Consider the following 14,500-nt stretch of genomic DNA (forward strand, 5'->3'; position numbering starts at 1 on the left):
AACAGCGCCATCTAGGGATTCCCTCATCAGAGGATAAAACATGACGGTGGATGGTCACGTGTCCCCTGTTATCAGCCCCAGTGCAGCCTTTAATCACTCTGCTGCCCCAGACAAAGACACAACACTGCATGAATGACAACCGCGTGGAGGTCAGAAATGATCGCCTGAATGGCATCACATTTAATAAATATATGTTGCTGGGTCTTGTCCCACATCAGCGTTGTCACCAGTACACATGTCGAGACCCATTGCATGCCCATTCATTCCCCACTGGACAGACGAGTCTTTTATGGTACATAACAGGGATCTCGACTTTACATTCTCTTTGTCCACAATCAAATCTGTCAAAATCTCCTGAGCATCATCGATCTACATTTCCACACTGAAACACATTCATAAACACCAGAAAGTAAAACATGACAGGATGGCAAAAGGTTCTCTCCACCACACTAAAAATGTACAAAAACAACGGTACCGCCTGAGTCACCTGAACAAACAGGAGGTTGTTCATCTTCTCCCAATGTAAACATAGACTGGTTGATAACTCTACCCGTCGAGCCATTTGACGTTCACATACAGATCACCGATATTAATCAGGGGAAAGCAGAGAGATGAGCACGAGCAAAATAAATAGTTTTGAACACTGCTTGTGACAGTTGAGGCTCCGTACTGTCGGTGATTGGCGGACGCAGTGGCTGGTCATGTCAATGTTCACATTTTAGAACAATGACTAACATTTATAGACACATCTCCAGGCAGTCTGTCTCTCCACTGAGGTCAGTCGTCAGTTCGCAGCACGTCCTCGGCCGCCTCGGTAGTCGATCGGGTCAGTGCTGGTAGTGTGGCACGGTGATGTGCTGGTGGTGGTAGCTGCCGTGGTGAGGAGGGTAGAGGAGGTCGGGGGTCTGAGGAGCCAGGCCGGTGCACAGAGGCTCGTGGCTGCTCAGCACATTGGACAGATACTTGGCCTCCTCCGTCAGCTGCTTCACCTCCTTCCTCAGGGCAGCGTTCTCCTTCTCCAGGTTCTCACTCTCCTGCAGCCACACGGGACACAATGTTGGTTTATTAGTGACTATGAGGTTAGGTGTGCGAATGACATAAAAGCAGTATTATATCTTGTTCCCATACAATTATTTGTTTGCATATTTTAATGCTTTAACCACAAATTAAAGTATATTTGACCCCTGAACATATGAATGTATTTAAATATGAAAGTCTGTCTGTCTGTGGGTTGGTCCTCAGCTTCGGTCCAGACTGATTTAGATTAACAGACGTTGGATCCTAGACTTTGATGATCCCTGACTTTGAATCTAGCACCATCACGAGGCTGACTTTTCTCCACAGTAACGTCTAACTTGTATTGACTTTGCTGATCCTCTGACTTTGTTGTCTAGTTCCATCTTCTGGCCAAAGTTTGAATCTGTGCAACATGTTAGTTTGAGATCAAATACCAGAAAAACTGATGCCTTAACCATCCGCTTCAGCTGTGCTCTGTGTTCACCAGCACACGTGAGCCTGCTGGTGAACTTCATAAACTATGAATGATAAGCGTTAGCGTCTTAGCATTGCCATTGTAAGCATGTTAGCAGGCTGGCTTTAGTCCTTGACTCAAAGCACCAATGTTCTGTAGACATGATGTTCAACATGAGTCTGTCAAAAGCACATTCTGCATTTTATAAGTAAGGACATTTCTATATTTTGCACACCTGCTACTTGAAGACTGATCATGCCAGGAAACATGTTGTTCAAGAGTAAATAAAACACGTGTCGTCTTTTGAAAGTATTTGGAAGTAAAATGAGCTAAATGTACTTTTAAATTGTCTAAAACATTTGATCTTTTTATTTGTCCAGTGACCTTAAAACCAGCAGGTAACGCAGTTGAAACAGGCTCTTTACACAGCAGACATGTGTACATGTCATAGCAGGTAAACACAGGTGAAGTGAAAAAATGAATTATTGTCCAATTCTATTTAGTGTAAGCCAGGAAGTACAGTACCAGGACCCCGCCCACCTTAATGGACCAGTGCCATAATGTTATTAATTACACCTGTGGTTACCCTGAAACTACTCCACACAATGTTCCATGATGTGTTGTTGCTTTGCATTACCAGAACAACACCATAACCTAATTAATAGAAGTATTTTCACTGTCGTAGTGAAACGTTTAACTTTTACGTCTCCAGCATGTCTAACGTTTCCTTAGCTGCGTTATTGTAATGTAAAGTTAAACATGTTATAAAAGTGCATCGTCCTTCGACATCAACCCTACGAACGCTGATTCAAACAGAAACTGCCTGCTGCTCACAAAGCGTCACAATCTCAAAAGTTAGATGATGAAAGTTGATTTTCCAAAACAAGCTCTCACAGCGATCATAAAAGTAGAGCAAGACTGTGTGCGAGAAAGAAAACTTTTTGGCGTGGGTCTAGCAGGGGGAGAAAACCTTCCACTTGGTTAATGAAAAGGTCATCACAGCGTGGCCGAAAGATTAGAACTCTGAGCTGTGGGTCCTTACTGTCACAGCACCTTTGGGCAAACCCCATGTACATGCGTCACTTAGCCAAATACAGCCCACTGCTATCAGAGCTTTACAAGAAGTGACTGCCTTTTCTCCCCTCCTGCCCACGATGTGCAATTTACACAGAAGAAAAAAATACTACCAAAGAAACAGGAAATATAGCACGGTGTCACAGAGAGGGAAAATTCGCCTTCCTGTTTATCTAGTGAGACGATGACAGCGAAACCACAGAATGTGTTCTGTGGTCCCCTGTAGCTCTCTGTGACTGACAGCCTCTGAGCAGGTTGATGTTGAACACTTCACCGGGTTCTCATGTATTCAGAGCTCCGTATTTACTGCTGTGGGTTTTCTGGAGGCCAAAATCTCTTAAGTTTATCGGACGAAGTTCGCAGAAACAGCTGCTCTGAAAACAGAGTGAAGTACAACACAAATCAAATCGGCGAGGAAGTCACACATGTAGTCGGCATGTTGCAATAAATATGCAGTGACAGCATGTAGAGCTATCAGGTGATAAAGGAAACCGTGAGAGAGTTGCACCATTAGCTGAGAGGTCATTGTGTTTCGTAGACCTGCTGCACACATACGTAGAAGAAGACCTGTGGAACGCCTGCACTCGTTTTGATGATTTTGCTCAATAAAAGACTCCTCTTGAGTCAAACGAGTAAAAGCTGAAACGACGCTGACCACCGACTGTCATGTGAAAAACGAGCTGCACAAAAACAGTAATGGGGGCAACAGACAAAGTAGCCGGCCGAACACCCTTCTGTCATCATATTCAGCGCCGCGGTCTCTGGTGCTGGATTCTGTGACTGATTGCCCACACGTGCTAATTTATTCCTTAAGCTTCTGCAAACACACAGAGCAGCGCCCAAGTGGGCAGCCCAACAGAAGCCATGACACATCGCCACATGGTCAGGTAGCGTTTGGTAAATATAGTACGAAGCCATTCCCAGAGGCTGTTGATCAGTCGATCGGTTGGCTGCAGAAACATCACGACCCTGTACAGCACTTTGGAAGGGAACCCGAACCAATGCTGCTAAACATCCTTCAGTTTGAACCCATAGAGTCTGACTTGTAACCAGCGTCGCAGTACAATAAAGCTTTGACAAAACGATGGCTTTTGGAGCCAGAAATAAGGCTTGTGTATTCAGAGTAATCCTCCAGTGTTCCATCTTTGCTAAATATGTTGCATACTTTATCTTTATCTTCTGTTGGTTTGCTTGTGCCTCTGTGGCGAATGTCTTAATGAGTAGAAGTCGGTGTTAAATGGTGTTGCCTTTGAGTAAGAGTGGTGTGTGTGTCGCAGAGAGAAGCCTCCTCACCAAGTGCAGGGTGTCAGCCTTCTGGGTTTGCCTCATCCTGCTCTTCTGAGCAGCGATCCGGTTCTTCTCTCGCCGCATCACCTTCTTCGCGTCATCCGAGGAGCTCTGACAAAACACAAATGTCGACGGTTAATCTGTGTGCAGTGACATCAACACCAAGAGGCAAACAGCTGAGAGAGGGAGATGTTCCTGAACCTGAGAAAGTGAAGATCAGACTGATCGTGTCACTGCCTGTTGCTGGTGGGGCTCATGTGTGAAATGGAGGCGTTGTCTGTTTCAATGGCAGTTTGACAGAAGACAGGCCAAGGTTTACACCTAATGTGAAGGGCTGAGTCATCGGTGAGGTATAACGCACACCCTGTTTCATGTCCTGAACACTCCATTCTCTTAGTATCGTAATAACTAATCCCTTTCAAAATACTGCGTCAGTTGTACATCAAAGAGGTTACAAATTCATGATCTAACGTCTTCTGAACTGTCCGTTAAAGCCTTGCCGAAAAAACAAAACAAAACAACAACTGATGCTTCAGAAGATTCCTTTACCCACATCCAAGTGAGGCTCCGAGCTTGTAACTTGTCTAAAAAAAACAGCAGCATGTGTAAGTTTTATTTGAACAATGCTGGAGCAGAGAATGAGCAGCAGTGAGAGGCTGGCACATGTGGATCAAGGCTCACGTGCAGAAAGCTGTACAGTGATAACACGCCGCTCAACACGCTGTCTGTTCCCAACAGCTCCGATCACTCACGCTCTGAGAGACTTGCTAAAACAAAGGATTCCCACAACTTGGACGAGTGATACATTTTGCAATTCACGAAAGCCTACACTTGAGGCGAGTCACGGCTGCAGCCCATGTGTGCATGTGAAACCTTCCTGAGAAACTGTGAAAAGAGCCGACAAAGACCGAAGAAGTAGTGCCTCTTTGAAAAGGCTGCTGCTGCTGCTGCTGCCCACTACACATGTATCACACACTGCATCCAGCCACACACTCAGGAGAAACACGGAGTGTTTGATTCACAGCATCTAATCTGTAGATCTTCAGTGTAAACAGAATGATAACCAGTAAACTCGGGTACATCGTAGAGAAAGCAGATGGAGGAGCTCACTTACCGGCCTGCTTCCAGGTGATGGGGACTTGTAACTTGTGTCATTGCTGTCAGAGCCCTGAGCCATAGCCAACCGCGGCGACTGAAACCGTGTGTCCTTCTCCACTTCTGCTTTGTATTCTTTAGTGTGTGTGTGTTGTGTGTGTGTGTGTGTGTGTGTGTGTGAGAGAAAGAGAGAGAGTCTGTGTAGCAGAACGAGTGCTGAGAAGAACTTGGCTTAATGAGTCTCTTTCTTCCCTCTTTTCTTTCCCTTTCTGTCACTCCTCCTTCTCTTTCACTCTCTCGCTCACGCTCTCTCACTTCATCTCTCTCTCTCTCTCTCTCTCTCACTCTCTCTCTCTCTCTCTGACACACACACACACACACACACACACACACACACACACACTGTGAGACTAGCTGTCTGCCAAATTAGCTGTATCTGATGTGGCTTCTGGTAAGAATCTGGGTAAGTTGCATTAGACTGGAAGTCACATGTCTGATGGAAAGTTGAAGCACATAAGGTCATTTTGTAAACTCCAGAAAAAGAACGTGTTGGGGGGTTTGAGTAGCATTTTAAATACACATGTGGTGGATATGACCTACTTACCTAGCTGACTGTATGTAAAGACAAAATGTATGTAGAACTTAATGTTTGGTAGCAGCAGAATCAAAATAGAAGAAACTAACTTTCTCCTAAAAGACCTGATATTGACCAAACTGCAACTTTGTTTGTCGATGGTGACGAAGGGTTTGAGACATCGGGGGCATTCCCTCTTCCTCTTTTCTTTTTTTTTAGCAGCCAAAAATGATATGTTTCGATCAAATCCTCAAGGGACAGCACATCCTAAAGCTTCACATGGATGACTGACTTGTGAATATTTACACACACTTCATGGTAATTTCCAGAAGTGCACCATGCATCAGCTGCATAAGGTGAGGCTGAGTGGAGGGCCGGGGCGCCCCACAACCCCGCTTACAACTCCCTCCTCATCTCTCGCTCTGAATGTCTCTGTGAAGCAGAGCAGCGGTGCGGGGAATCGTCCAGAAAATGTACAGTTTGAACGTGTGTCATGCAAAGCTGCATATGTGATTCCTTGTATTATCTTCTTGTTTACTCCCATCACGAGGTAACATTTGGTGATGCAAGAACAAGATTTTCTTGTGAGCAAAAAAAAAAAAAATCAGGACCAAAACAGCTTTACTTGGCAGAACAGCCCTCCCACACAAAAACATGTTCCACCAGCACAGGGATTCTGAAGAGCCCGGCACGGCCAGACATCTCGAATACTTGGCATTTAACGCTGTCCAAAAGAGTTGAGGCTGTAAAAAGAAAAGAAAGAGGAGAAAAGCTGATTAGTCAGATTCTGCTTAAACCAGAACACAGACAGAGACAACACGGTACCAATGTAGAAAAGAAGATCCAGCCCGTGGCTCTGGTTCCTTTGTTTCTGAGGACCAGAAGGACTCAGAAACTACATTTAATCAACCGTGACGTCTCATACATGTTGAGTGATCATTTATCATCTATTTATTTGTAATCAGAATCATTTGTGAGCTCTTCATCTGGAGGTTATTGAAACACAGAGAGCTGTTTGTTCAGGAGCCCTGAGAGGCAGAGACCTCACAAGACCGGCTCCACGGCAGCTCATCAAGCGCAGATCCAGCTCGTCACGCTCGCTCACAAAACAGCCATCCTGAGTGCAATTCAGAAGAGGCGACGCCTCGTCAGTACAGCGTAAGTTAACATCAGCCGCTAGTCTCTCTTCTTCTTCAGGCCCTGCTTGCTTGGAAAAACCCCGATGGGCCATTTATTGAGATAGCAAACCGAGATGCCCTCATTTCTGGTGTCTCTTCTTTGGAAATGACTGTGGGAGGTTTCTAAAAGCTCCCAATTATTGAGAGAAAGTGAAGAATCATGTCGACACTGATGACCGTAAAATAACACTGGTAGCCTTCACATGTTGTGAGTGTAAATACAGAACACAGAATTCACTTCAACGGTCATCTATGAGTCAGTGAAGTCCAGTCGGTAAAAAGTCGCCTTTTCTTTCCAAATCTGCATATTTGCAAGCTATAAACCGGAAATATGTACTGCAGCTTTAAGTATTATGCTGACATAAAGTTACTTTAATCCATTTGTGGATAAATGGTTTGATTACTTTGCAAACTAAAACTGTAATAATGGCCAATATGTTGCCCTGGAGTAGTTTAAAAGTCAGCTGTTTGTTAATTATCAAAAGAATGTGTCTCTCTGTTTATGGTTCATTTGAATCACTATCTGTTGATCGCTGGAGTTATGCTGTGTTATGAGTGTGTTATGCCTTCGACTTACAGTATATTTCAACTGACGGTTTGATTAAAATCCTCCTCTAGTAGAAGTATTAGTAGTATCAGTACCACTCATGAGAAGTATTCAGAAGTGTGGTTGATGTAGTTGCAGGTGTCCTCCAGGAGGAGGCAGTGTAGGACCCTCAGAACAGCTGGTCTGTGAGGGTTTTCACGTGAGTAAGAAGATAAAGAATCCTCCGCAGTGTGCTGTACATGTATCATATAATAATATAATATAATAATATAACGTCTTGTGGTACAAACAGTCGTTCACAAAGAGCGTAAAAGACTGGGTTCCGCTGTATTACTCAGGCTGCACTACAGCGTCTATTCACAGGCGCGATCCCACTACTGAGCGGCACGGGGGCTTTAACCTGCTCCGTTTCCGACCTGGGCCGGTGCACCCCTCCTTAGACGACCTGGTGGTCCCGGGCTCCCCTAGGAGCACCATATCGATACCGAACTTAGTGCGGACACCCGATCGGCATAGTGCACTGCAGCTCAGAGCTCCTGAGCTCAAACGGTCCGCCAGACTCAGCCTCCCAGCAACTTGGATTACAGGCGCGCGCCACCGCACCCGGCGACCGACAGAGACGTTCACGGGCTTTTGAGTTGGACTGAGGTGACGTCACCGCGGACGCGGCACGCTGTAGCGGCTTCTAGTGGCGAGAAAACAAAACTGCAGCTTCAGAGAGACGAAGGCTGATGAAGCCGTGAACATCTCAGACAACCTGAAGATGATGTGAAGCACATTTTATCTACATATGAAGCCTCGTTATATTGATCTGTGTCTGTTCATGTAACAGTTTACCTTCAGAACCATCTGTCCACAGAGAACATTATGAAGGAACCACAACACACAGCTGCTGTTCTCATTTCAACACCACTGTGTTATCACTACTTTATAGATGTGTTATCACTACTTTATAAAGGTGTTATCACTACTTTATAGATGTGTTATCACTACTTTATAAATGTGTTATCACTACTTTATAGATGTGTTATCACTACTTTATAAATGTGTTATTACTACTTTATAGATGTGTTATCACTACTTTATAAATGTGTTATCACTACTTTATAGATGTGTTATCACTACTTTATAAATGTGTTATCACTACTTTATAGATGTGTTATCACTACTTTATAAATGAGGTCAGTTAACAAGAACGCATGTTTGCTTCCTCAGCTCTTCAGTCATCCTGTAGAAAACAAACAAGGACTATCAGACCTCTTCCTGTCCCCACACTATATATATATATATATATATATATATATATATATATATATATATATATATATATAAAAATACAAATCTTGACTTCATAAAAGGTAGTTATTCATACATTAGTTTCATCAGTCTGTCTGCATCTCATGGTTTACCGTCAAATGTCAACAGTGAATCAAATCGTTTGGTTCCGTGTTCTCTGTGCAGTTGGGTTCCGCGTTCTCTGTGCAGTTGGGTTCCGCGTTCTCTGTGCAGTTGGGTTCCGCGTTCTCCGTGCAGTTGGGTTCCGCGTTCTCCGTGCAGTTGGGTTCCGCGTTCTCCGTGCAGTTGGGTTCCGCGTTCTCCGTGCAGTTGGGTTCCGCGTTCTCCGTGCAGTTGGGTTCCGCGTTCTCCGTGCAGTTGGGTTCCGCGTTCTCCGTGCAGTTGGGTTCCACGTTCTCCGTGCAGTTGGGTTCCACGTTCTCCGTGCAGTTGGGTTCCTCGTTCTCCGTGCAGTTGGGTTCCTCGTTCTCCGTGCAGTTGGGTTCCTCGTTCTCCGTGCAGTTGGGTTCCTCGTTCTCCGTGCAGTTGGGTTCCTCGTTCTGTGTAGTTTGGTTCCACGTTCTCTGTGTAGTTTGGTTCCACGTTCTTTGTGTAGTTTGGTTCCATGTTCTCTGTGTGGTTTGGTTCCATGTTCTCTGTGTAGTTTGGTTCCACGTTCGGTGTAGTTTGGTTCCACGTTCTGTGTAGTTTGGTTCCATGTTCTCTGTGTAGTTTGGTTCCACGTTCTGTGTAGTTTGGTTCCTCGTTCTGTGTAGTTTGGTTCCATGTTCTCTGTGAAGTTTGGTTCCACGTTCTCTGCTTCATTGTACCTGACCTCATCCTTTAGTAGAGAGCAAACAGCCGACTACTTTCCTCACTTGATGACTACTTTATCATAACATTCATAAAATGATCATCAGAGGTGAACAGTAGGGAAACCACTATCATGAAGAACACAAGATAAACGACAAGATGAAGTTCACAGTGAAGTATTTTAATATTCTGAGAGCAAAAACCGTTTCATCTTACAAAACAATTCTTTTAAAAATGAACTCAAACAGCACATTAAAATGAAATGAAACCGTTGAAGAAAGAAAAGAGTGAAAACAAATAAACAGATGTGAACATTTTCCAAAGCTTCAAATGTTGACCATCCTCAGACTCTGGACCGGATTAGCTGTGAGAGACAAACAGTACAGATGATGACATCACTGAAATCATGGCTTTTATTCATGAATGTTTTATTAATGAAGCCCCTTATACATTAGATTATTTAATGCAAAGGTAACTCATCAACGAGCTAAACAGTTCAACCATATGGAAGCATTAGCATTAGCATTAGCATTAGCCCGTCTGCTCACCTGCTCTGCGTCTTTGTCCACTTCAGGGCGTGTCTCGGAGGCACGGCTGTGGTCGGGTGGTAGAAGCTACATCCAGCTCGTTTGCACTGCGCCGCGAAGCGACAAGGCTGCAGATGAGACGAGCAAAACCAACAGAGTTAGACTGAAACTTAGGGTTTTGATGTCTCGACCGGAAGGCATGAGCGCAAAAGAAACTAAAAGCAAATAAAAGCACTTTAACCAAATCCCAGAGATATTAAAATTACCATGACAGATCAGAGCTCCACGTCCACACTTCAAAATGTTTACCTTGGGATGATAAAATGAACAGTCCATCTTCTTGCACTCGGGGAAGAAGCGGCACACACTTGTGGTTTGCGCTGGCTGCACGGCTGTAAACACACAGAGTAGAGAGGTTCAATCTAAATACACGCTTACAAGTCTTCGTTTGCCTCATAGTGTCTGAAGAGCTTGTGCTGAATCACAGACGTAACGAGAGAGTACCTGGCCTGGGCGGAGGAGCAGCTGTGCTTCTTCGGCTCACATGAGTGAAGGGACAGTCCGGCTTGGTGCACCTGGCGTCGTATTTACAGTTGGGATGCACAAAAAGGCATTTATCTCCAAACTTGCAAGTGGGAAAAGTCCTTTGGAGAAACATAGAAATCATGAAAGAGCGCCGAGCCATAAAAACTCCATTACTGTGTCTTGGGCGTATTAACAGAAACACTCACTTGCACTGTGTCGTAGGGTGATGGTACAAACACTCGTCTCCACTTTTACAGACCGGCCAGAACCGGCAGCGCTCCATCACCTTCCGCTTCTTTAAAGAGACGGAACCCTCCTCCTCCACTAGCTCAACGTCCATCATGTCAGCTGTCAACAGATGACAGAGTGAAAAGCCTTTACTGACGCCCTTTGTAGCGGCGCTTGAAATGTGCGCCAATGAGAAAGTAAATGATTATTATTTCAGTAAAGAACTACGGGGACAAAGCCCCCCCCCCCCCCCCCCCCCCCCCCCCACACACACACACACACACACACCTTCTGAGGGTGTGACTCTCCCCTGCAGTCTGTGGAGGATGCTGACTTTGGACTCCCTGTTGACGGGGACGGTGGCATCGGTGGCCTTTGAGGGCGGTCTCACGCAGTCCCAGTCCATCTCACCGTCTGCGAGGTTCCCCAGCGGACTCGGTACCCCGTCTAATGTCACTATGAACTTGGGGCTTGCAGAGTCGCCCTTCTCCTTACTGGTGTGGAAATAGAAATGCTCATGTGTAAATGAAAAGAGCTGAGAATACACATTCATAACATCCGTGTGTGTGTGTGTGTGTGTGTGTGTGTGTGTGTGTGTGTGTGTGTGTGTGTGTGTGTGTGTGTGTGTGTGTGTGTGTGTGTGTGTGTGTGTGTGTGTACCTGGACTGGACCATGCGTGGTAAAGCAGACTGGACTTCCCCTCTGACCGGAGGTGGATGCTGGCTTCTGCTTGAAGATTCTCCCAGCTGCGGCCGGCTCACTATGAAGGAGCGAGTATCAAATGGCTTCGCATCGCCGCCTTCAGCGACCTCAGCAACTAGAAAATCACAAACGGAGACGTCTCAGTCCAACGCATTACAAAAGACAATCCATGAGGCGTCTTCTGGGAGAGTTCAATCATTAGTTACATGTTCAGGAGGAACTTTTTAATTTTAGCACTTTTCTAAAGATGCCCCATAAAAACAAATCGGCATCCAAAAAAAGACTCACCATAGTCACTCTGCTCTCTTCTTTCACTGCTCTCTGCGAGGCCCAACTGGAGGCGAGAAGCTAAAGATCTCACTGGAGTTGGGAGGAAAACATCAGGAGAGTGATCAGTGGAGGAAAAACAGATTGTTCTTAACTTATTCGTTTAACTCGCTGGGATTCCGGCTTTCGGGTGGCAGATCGTTTAAAGCAGTGCTCAGGAAAAGGCACACCGTCTACTCTTCACCTACCAGAGGCTCTGGAAGGAGGCAGCTCTGCAGAGGTGTAGGTCTGAACCCTGGGGGTCAGGCTGTGGAGGTGCTCCTGGACCAGCTGGATGGCTGCAGTCATCTCCTCACTGCTGGCCATACGAGTACGAGGTGCAACGGGAACAGTCTGCCTCTGTGGTACTGGGGTTAAAAAGGTCACTGTAAGGGATAACGGCGACCACTACGACGCATAAACTGCAGTAAAATAACGACTCGTTAAACTAACTTTTGGGGTAGGTTGTAGTTTTGGTAATGGAGTCTTGAGCCTCAGAGATGGCCTTCAGTATCAGGTTCCTGTTGGCTTGCTTGGCTGGAGGGAGAGTAGGCCTGAAACCAAAGACGCCACAGTGATGTTAAAGTGAAAGATGTCTGATCATTCAGAGGACCAGTCAGTGCTGGATCGTCCCTGAGGTCTTATATGATAACTATTGTAGAATATGGATTCCAACTGAATGCAAATAGCTTGGACAAATCACATTTGCTACATAATTAACAGTGAATCACAATCCTTGCGGGCCTCTAACTCAATGAAGTACACCATATAATAATAATATCACAAGAGGCGTCAACACTGACTTGCGCTCTGGTTTGGAGGGTAGGGACACTCGACTGGAGGGTCCTCTGCCTCCATAGCCTGTATCCTCCTCTTCCACGTCGTCGCTGTCCTCGTCTGCAGCTCGGTTCACTCGCACCACTGAACTCGCCACCGGCGCCTTGCGCTTCCGTGACAACTCCTCCTGCTGCTGCTGAACATGGACACAGATCGTTGTCATTACGGATCCTAACCCACACCCGTCTGGCACCGTGTCCACAGAAAGCTCCCGAACACAGTAAATAGAATCACAGTACCCTGCTGGATCCGGTTCTGGAGGTTCTGCTGCTTCTGCTGTCCTGCTGCCTGGAGTGAGAGGATCCTTCCGACGGTCGACACGTTTCTGCAGAGCTTAACGATGAAAACTTGCTCTGACCCGGCCGGTAGATTTCAGCGGTGGGTCTACTAGCTGCGCCGCGTGTTCGACCGTGGTTGGCGGCCATTTCTACGGGATCCTCTGCGATGAGGTCGTCGTCCATCTCTGGCTTGATGTCGATAACGGCATCTAAGGGGAGCGGCTCCATGAGGGGCCTAACTGCAGAGGTAAGTCGAGAGGAACTCTTCTCCAAGCTGCCTCTCCTGGTAACACACAAAATGTACACAGGTTTGTGCATTTGCAGGGTCTGTGATGTTTGCTGTTTAGGAAAATTAAGCGCAAACATCGTCAGCACATGAGGCCAAGAGCAGAACTCTAGCATTCAGTACCTGCTTTCATGAGCGGAACTGGACACGCGTGCTTCAGTCCTATCGGAGCGTGAGCTGGACACCGTCAGCACCTTCAACTCCTCCGCTCTGCCGTCCTCGCTCACGGATGCCCGGTTCTTTCCCGCCACCGTACCACCGTCGGACTGGAGCTGACTTCTACTTAGAGACGCGGGCTCTGCAACAACCAGGTAGTTCAAGAGGAGGAAGACAACATGAGTTTTGTGTGAGATGCTAAAACTACAAGCTATGTGCGTTCAGTGAGTATAAAAACATCCCATCATGCATCCAACGCAGTCCGACTTACCGACTGCAACCGTTCTTAACTTCTCAAGGACACCCTGGAGCCTAAAATCAATAAAAACCATGTTAAAGCTAGAACTGTAGTAGTGTTGAGACGAAGAGCTGAAAAGAGGACATAGACACTGTGTCTGTTTTCATCGTACCACACTGTGAATTTAAACGTGTTGTGTCCAAGGAAGAGGGAGAGATCGTCAGACATCTGCTGAGAGGTTTTCTTGTTCGCCACCATCACCATGATGTAGTCAGGAAGCTCTTCGTCTGGATCAGTAGAGAGGAAACACGGGTTACTGCGTGTACTGTGTACTGTGTACTGTGTGATTGGAGTATGCGTGCATCCCATATTCACTTACCAATGTACGCACCGAGCTCCTGCAGCTTGCCCTTGATAGCCGCCTGAAACAGAGCAGACGTACAGTGAGATGATGTTCTCTAGCTAGCAGCACACATTGTGCAGCGCTGATCATTCTTCTGTTAAACCTGACAAAGAGCACAAAGTATCACAACCCTTTAAATCAAACACGAAGCAGCCGGCACGTCTGTAACCCGGCCTGCTGGACATGTTACCAACTAACGTAGCGAACCCTCCACCGGCCTAGAAACGAACCTTTACCGTTACGACTCTGCGACTAACAAATCACGCTAGCATGCTAATATTAGCTAGCTACGCATATGGTAGTCAAACGTTAACCAGGCGCTAGGTCCGGTTATATGAGTCACACTTAGCATGTAATGTTACTCACTCTTATTTTCTTGCTTATCTCCGTCCCAATCTCCATTCTTCTTCTTCTTTAATTCAAGTAAGTAAGTTATAAAAGAAGCGACTGTTGCTCTAGCTTCACTGCTAACCAACAGGGACAAGTGTGACGTATGGTCAGGTGGCCAACTAAGGTAGCCGAGCAGGGACAAATCAAGGACAAAACTATCGCTCTTCTTGTGTTTTACATACACTCTAGGATCCATCTATGACGATTTTAAATGACAATTAAATACTATTAAAATATAAAACGACAACATCTTTGTACTGCAGCCATGGGTACAGATTCAACAATTGATAAAAAATATCCCAAACATAAA

General features: G+C 45.8%; 3 protein-coding genes across 5 annotated transcripts; all 3 read right to left on the reverse strand.

Moving 5' to 3' along the window:
• Window positions 1-144: 144 nt before the first annotated feature.
• Window positions 145-5,310, reverse strand: batf (basic leucine zipper transcription factor, ATF-like). Its single transcript, XM_068724548.1, has 3 exons — window positions 4,947-5,310; window positions 3,839-3,943; window positions 145-1,034 (listed from the first exon to the last, which is right to left on the reverse strand). Exons 1-3 carry the CDS (start codon window positions 5,007-5,009, stop codon window positions 828-830), a joined length of 375 nt encoding a protein of 124 aa, XP_068580649.1. The 5' UTR covers window positions 5,010-5,310; the 3' UTR covers window positions 145-827.
• A 3,334-nt stretch (window positions 5,311-8,644) lies between these two features.
• On the reverse strand, window positions 8,645-9,220 carry LOC137882267 (circumsporozoite protein-like). Its single transcript, XM_068724465.1, has one exon. It carries the CDS (start codon window positions 9,218-9,220, stop codon window positions 8,645-8,647), a length of 576 nt encoding a protein of 191 aa, XP_068580566.1.
• A 259-nt stretch (window positions 9,221-9,479) lies between these two features.
• Window positions 9,480-14,286, reverse strand: zc3h14 (zinc finger CCCH-type containing 14). 3 transcript variants are annotated; one of them, XM_068724672.1, is made up of 17 exons: window positions 14,167-14,286; window positions 13,777-13,819; window positions 13,570-13,684; window positions 13,431-13,471; window positions 13,127-13,301; window positions 12,679-13,000; window positions 12,406-12,572; window positions 12,056-12,156; window positions 11,812-11,970; window positions 11,585-11,656; window positions 11,255-11,411; window positions 10,883-11,088; window positions 10,573-10,714; window positions 10,346-10,485; window positions 10,151-10,233; window positions 9,863-9,969; window positions 9,480-9,678 (listed from the first exon to the last, which is right to left on the reverse strand). In XM_068724672.1, the coding sequence occupies exons 1-17, from the start codon at window positions 14,200-14,202 to the stop codon at window positions 9,675-9,677; spliced, it is 2,070 nt and encodes a 689-aa protein (XP_068580773.1). In that variant the 5' UTR covers window positions 14,203-14,286; the 3' UTR covers window positions 9,480-9,674. The 3 variants fall into 3 exon arrangements, with proteins under 3 accessions (XP_068580773.1, XP_068580772.1, XP_068580775.1); XM_068724671.1 differs by having other exon boundaries at window positions 12,406-12,575; XM_068724674.1 differs by lacking the exon at window positions 14,167-14,286 and adding an exon at window positions 13,931-13,995 and having other exon boundaries at window positions 12,406-12,575.
• Between the last annotated feature and the right edge of the window lie 214 nt (window positions 14,287-14,500).

This window comes from Cebidichthys violaceus, unplaced genomic scaffold, assembly GCF_023349555.1.
Source record: "Cebidichthys violaceus isolate CVI_PGR_0920_01 unplaced genomic scaffold, fCebVio1.0.p SCAF_31, whole genome shotgun sequence".
NCBI classification, from domain to species: domain Eukaryota; kingdom Metazoa; phylum Chordata; class Actinopteri; order Perciformes; family Stichaeidae; genus Cebidichthys; species Cebidichthys violaceus.

What these genes read in the sequence shown, in the direction of transcription:
- LOC137882267 (XM_068724465.1), bottom strand. Translation starts at nt 9,220, where the DNA reads ATGGAACCAAACTACACAGAACGTGGAACCAAACTACACCGAACGTGG.
- zc3h14 (XM_068724671.1), bottom strand. Translation starts at nt 14,202, where the DNA reads ATGGAGATTGGGACGGAGATAAGCAAGAAAATAAGA. An exon ending in AGATAAGCAAGAAAATAAGA is followed by an intron (nt 13,820 to 14,166) that starts GTGAGTAACATT and finishes GCTCTGTTTCAG; the next exon opens with GCGGCTATCAAGGGCAAGCT. An exon ending in AACTACAACCTACCCCAAAA is followed by an intron (nt 11,971 to 12,055) that starts GTTAGTTTAACG and finishes TTTTAACCCCAG; the next exon opens with TACCACAGAGGCAGACTGTT.
- batf (XM_068724548.1), bottom strand. Translation starts at nt 5,009, where the DNA reads ATGGCTCAGGGCTCTGACAGCAATGACACAAGTTACAAGTCCCCATCA. An exon ending in CATCACCTGGAAGCAGGCCG is followed by an intron (nt 3,944 to 4,946) that starts GTAAGTGAGCTC and finishes GTGTTTTGTCAG; the next exon opens with AGCTCCTCGGATGACGCGAA. An exon ending in AGGCTGACACCCTGCACTTG is followed by an intron (nt 1,035 to 3,838) that starts GTGAGGAGGCTT and finishes GTGTGGCTGCAG; the next exon opens with GAGAGTGAGAACCTGGAGAA.